The following is a 5,379-nucleotide window of genomic DNA, read 5'->3' on the forward strand; positions in this document are numbered from 1 at the left end:
TACATAGAAAGATACATAGGTTAAAAGGCATAATAACGTCAATGATATGCTATCAGTCATAACTTTAAAAATGCTCAATGGTGTATGGTCAATGAGTACAAACACAATGTAGGGGTCTGCAAGCTTTGCATATAAATAGATACCTCTTAGCTTCCATTTTGAGACCAGGCTACCTAAGAACATTTTTTGTAATTGCTAGCCAAGTGACTGACAACAACCTTCTATACATTCAAAGTTTATACAATGAATGATTGTTACTGGATAAGTACAATAATTATCACATTATGCTGAAAATTATATCAATGTATTTTTTCTCAGCATTCCCAAATATTGATAGATTTTATTTTAAACCATCTGTACAAATAATTGTAATGGTCTTACAGAGGAATACAACAGAGACAGCTTTAGAAAGAACTGTAAATATTCATTCAAGGATAGAACTAGAAACAATTTTGTATTTCTTTAAAAACTATTTCTAAATTGTAAGAAATGTTATATTCTTTTATTTATTATAATTTATTAAATCTGACTTTGAGAATAAATGCGTATTACAAATAAACAATTGTGCACATAATTAACTAATAAACATTTTGAACAGAGGAGTTTGAAAACGTAAGCACATTTTACATTTCTTATTTGACTGACTACATCAACTAAATCATATTTTAACATTAGAAAAATGTAAATGTGTAATGAGAACTGATACAATGTGCTACAAATATGACCCATGCACTTTCAATATAGGAATCTTACAACACAGTTATGCATTCTTGTAGATAGAATGTGTCTTTATTTGCCCAAAACATAGAAAAAACACAAACACATACTAAGGCTATTTGTAAACCACTCACTTTAAAATGTAATGCTACATCGCTTTGGAATTTAAAATACATGTTACTCAAACATATACTGACAGCATTTGTGAAACAATGTGAAAATAATGAGCACCCAGCATGCAGCCAAGCTAACATGCCTGCCATATACCCTACAACAGCTGCAAAGGTGTCCTTCAAGGTTTCAAGGAATTTAGCTCATTGACAGCCTGTCAGCAGATGACTGTTGAGACGTTCAGTGAAGAGTTTCATTGCAGCCCTTCAGTACATATGTGTATCCCTGCAGATTTCATAATTTCTTCATGGAGACGGAGGGCCTTTCAGAGAATTAAACGACCCTTGACTTCCATTTGTACCAGTTTGTCCAACCCACTGCAAAAAGACAAAAAAAGAGCTATCTACATTTCAAAATAATATGGCATGCTACAATTATAACAGTATTTGGAATATTGTCATGGGAAGGTTATTAGTTAACATTTTGTGACCCAATAAACTATTGTTAAAGTAAAGATACCGGGCTTGCACATCGCATCATGCAAATATATGTTAATGTTTTGATATCATAACTTAAAACATATCAGTGATGTTAAACATTTATTGTTAGATATTGTTATTTTTATATTAAAAGTTTAATTGCCTTAGGCTTAAATACCTGGAAAAATTAGTCTGCTGTAGCAAAAGAATGAAAGCACTATTATAGAAGCTCTGTGAACTTAGCTGTTTCCTGTAGTCCAGTGTTTGATTCCTTCAGCCCTCATTTGCCTAGTGTGTGAGTCATTGCAAGTCACTTCACCAGACACTGCTGCTGGAATGAGGCTGCAGAAGTTCTATAGAGGTCAGAGCTTTACCACAGTTGATAAATACACGTAAAATAAACGAAGACTGCAATATGCAACAGGATCTTGCTTGAGGTGTGAACATGAGTTGATACTATAAATGTATTAACCAAGCTATTGTGGTGAGATAAACTAAAAATTCATTCATTTTCTGATTCCTGGTTTATCCTTTCCATGCTTGCTATGGAGCTGCACCCCAATGCCAGCAAACAACAGGTCTAATGCAGAGAACCAGTTATTGATGTGAAACCTGTCCATCGAAGGGACCACACATACGCACACACACACGCACACACTGACCTGCTTTATCCAGTTTTACACATACAGCTAGAGTATCACTGTGAATGCTTCCAAATAAGGAATACTTAACAAATGGCAGGGAGTTTAAAAACAAAGTTTTTTGCATGGGGGTAAGTCCTGCTGTACTACTCACTTATTGTCATGTCTTGCTAATTCTCCACAAGAATTCTAGACAATATGGTAGTCATAAGAAAATGATTAAAACCCACATTAGAAGTTCAGGAAATGTATTTATAAGCATTTTTTGACAACATAATATGACTTTGTCAGAATGTCCTTACAAATTAAGAAGAAAATAAGATTCACTTTAGATAATGTTTCAAAAAAATCATGATCATTTGTAAGAATCTGATGGTTTGAAGAATTAAAACAGATTAATAGTGAATTGGTTGGTCTTAGAATAGACCTTAACAAATTGCTAAATTAATAAATTAACCTTCCTTTCTTCTTTAAAGTGCATTTAAAATTAATGTTATCATTCAAGCCTGGTGTTAGTTGAAGGCAGCCATGGTGGTACAGTGGTTAGCATTGTCACCTCACAGCAGGAAGTCATCTAGTTTGATTCTTGGCTGAGGTGCCTTCTGTGTAAAGTCTACATATCCTCCCTGTTGTGTGGGTTTCCTCAGGGTGCTCCAGTTTCCTCCCATACTTGAAAGACATGCAGTAGGTAGATTGGACACTCTAAATTGGCTGTAGGTGTGAGTGGTACAGATGTACTACCAAGGCAAGGCTAGCCACCAAATTGGCTGCAGGTGAGAATGGTACAGATGCACTACCAAGACAGGGCTGGCCACCCAGCGTATAAACCTTGGCTTGAGATGATTGTAACTGTTGAAGTGATACCCCAACCCCATTTGCAAAATTAGAAAAAGGGGCTGAGGATGGATGGATTCAAGCCTGGTGTTAAATGGACATCCAACATCAGTTTCCACTTATACTATTTATAGTCCATTTCTGTTTCATTGTCACCTCCACTAGTATCACCATCAACTGTATAGAAATAAAACACAATAAAAAAAAAAGCATTATAAACCAAACAAATGCCTTCACAAAGCACTGTTTTGATTTATAGTTCAGATAGCTCAAGCATGTATGTCTTTTGGCTTTTCCCAGTTAGGGGTCACCACAGCGGAACTGCGGTCTGCTCATGATTGGCAGTGGATTTTACAGTGCCGAGTTGCCAGCCCGACGCCCAACCTTTAACGAAGGCACGCCCATTCACACTCACACCTACCTACATGTCTTTAACGTCACTCGACTGCAAAGAGGACATGCAGACTCCACACAGAAGGCGCTCCAGCCGAGAATCAAATGGGAGAACCTTTTGCTGTGCAGCGACAACGCTAACCGCTGTACCACCATGGCTTAGCTCAAGCATGTATGTGTTTTTTATATTTTAAATATATATATATATATATATATATATATATATATATATATATATATATATACACAGTTTCACTTTACAATCTTGAAATACTGAAATCATGAATTTCAGTATCTCAAGATAAAAAGATCGCACACTGACATTGTCACAAAGCTGTTAGCGTGAAATTCAAAATGTTGAATTTTATAAATACTTTAGCATGTTATATTACCTTTCCCCTACTGCTTTTACCAGTTCAAAGCATGTGTTGGAGTAATATGGCAGAAATTGTGCCTGTTGCACCAGGAACCATCAGAGCTGTGTATAAAATAAGCACTTCCCAAAAACGAAATCCTGTTTTATTATTAGAAGGCTCAGTACTAAACCGTGAGAAAATCCTAAAGGAGAAAACATATTGGAGTTGTAAATGGAAACATGCACAAAAGTGCAAAGGTATGGCTATAACACAAAGTCTGCCCTAATGAAGAAAAGTTGATTAAATCAGCAAACCATAATCATAGTGGAGATCCTTTTGAGTTAGAGCGCTAGAGAATGTGTGCTGAATTGAAGATGAGCTCTAAAATGTCCCATGATACACCCTGCTTAATAGTGGATGATGCACTTGCATCTACTTCTGTAAACATTACTCCTAATTTAATAACATGTAACGCTTTATTGCAACAGGTAGGGAGAGTGAGCAGAAAGGAGATGAGAACTATGATTAGCAGTGTAGTAAACTTGCAATAATTAAATGTGTCTGATTTTCCAACTAAGTCGGGGGCATTTTTAAGTACAGGATTAATTGACAGTACTACTGACACCACTGTAGTAGTGTTTACTGCAATTCAAAATCTGGTTGACTTAAGTGCAGCTAAGATTTGGTTACTGGATGGGACATTCTTCTATAAAGGTATTATATGCCAGCAGTTATGCAGTATCAATGGGCTTGTGAAATGTGGAGGATTTAATAAGTCTGTTCCTTTATTATTTTGTCTCATGAGTAAGAAGACCCTTAAGTCTTATAATTTTATGTGGCATTGCATACTTCAACTGTTAGCTAAACATGATTATGAGATACATTTGAAATATGTGTTGAGTGATTTTGAAATAGCTGCAAAGAAAAGTACTGCTATCAATTTACATGGTGTGACTTCTAAGGGTTACCTTTTCCATTTTGGACAAAATGTTTGGCGTAAGGTGCAACAACTAGGATTAGCTCTGCTCTATAATAGTAATATGTCTTTCCAACTGGTGGTCAAGTCCCTTGTTGCTCTGGCTTTTCTACCGGAAGAGGATGTGATATCAGCATTTAATTTACTGAAGGAATCCTTTCATTCTGAGGGAAAAGAATTGCTTAAATATTTTGCTGATTGGTACCTAACTGAAAAGGTACTTAAATTCTCTAAAAGTACTACTGCTTTCTGCAGATTTCCCTTTCTTTTCCCGGTGCAGTTTTGGAATGTATATGAGTTAAACACACTATTTCTTCGACGGACTCAAAATAGTGTAGAAGCATGACATCATAGATTGAAATCATTGTTGGGAAACAAGGCTATGTATTAAAATGTGTTAATAACTATGTTGGCAAGGTAGCAGGATACAGTAGAGGAATTATGTGTCCATATGAGTTGTGGTTGTCCACCGTCCCCTACACCTCAGCATGTTATGAAATGTCATGGCCAGTTTGAGAATGTATTGCAAAACAGAGATGCGTACAGCAGCCTTGAATTTTTGATGGCTATTACTAGACTATTGAAAATGTAAAGTATTACTGTTTCCTAAATTGTTGACATAGTCCATATCAGAGAGATTTGGAATTTTCATTATATGTGTATTGCAGAGGAGGTAGCACAAGGGAAGAGTTCCAGTGGAGTTGTGTAACTGGGCTTTTGGATTCATAGGGACATATGTATATGTTTAAATAAAGTTGGTCTCAGAATTTTTGATATTTTGAGGATTTAGTAATGTAGGATTTGGGATTGTTAAAGCTCAAGCTTCTGGTCTTGCAATCTTTTCGTCTTGAGATACTAAAATTTGTGATTTC

General features: G+C 35.8%; 1 protein-coding gene across 1 annotated transcript in view; it reads right to left on the bottom strand.

Annotated features, from left to right (window-relative positions):
- Window positions 1–320: 320 nt before the first annotated feature.
- The window catches only part of SYT9 (synaptotagmin 9), a 1,541,933-nt gene continuing 1,536,874 nt past the window's right edge, over window positions 321–5,379 (bottom strand). The window contains exon 7 of the mRNA XM_044059738.1: window positions 321–1,205. Coding sequence (XP_043915673.1) covers window positions 1,134–1,205 — 72 coding nt within the window. The 3' untranslated portion in view covers window positions 321–1,133. The remainder of the gene's footprint in view (window positions 1,206–5,379) is intronic.

The sequence above is a fragment of the Protopterus annectens genome, chromosome 17.part0 (assembly GCF_019279795.1).
Source record: "Protopterus annectens isolate FY-2018-M chromosome 17.part0, PAN1.0, whole genome shotgun sequence".
Taxonomy (NCBI): domain Eukaryota; kingdom Metazoa; phylum Chordata; order Ceratodontiformes; family Protopteridae; genus Protopterus; species Protopterus annectens.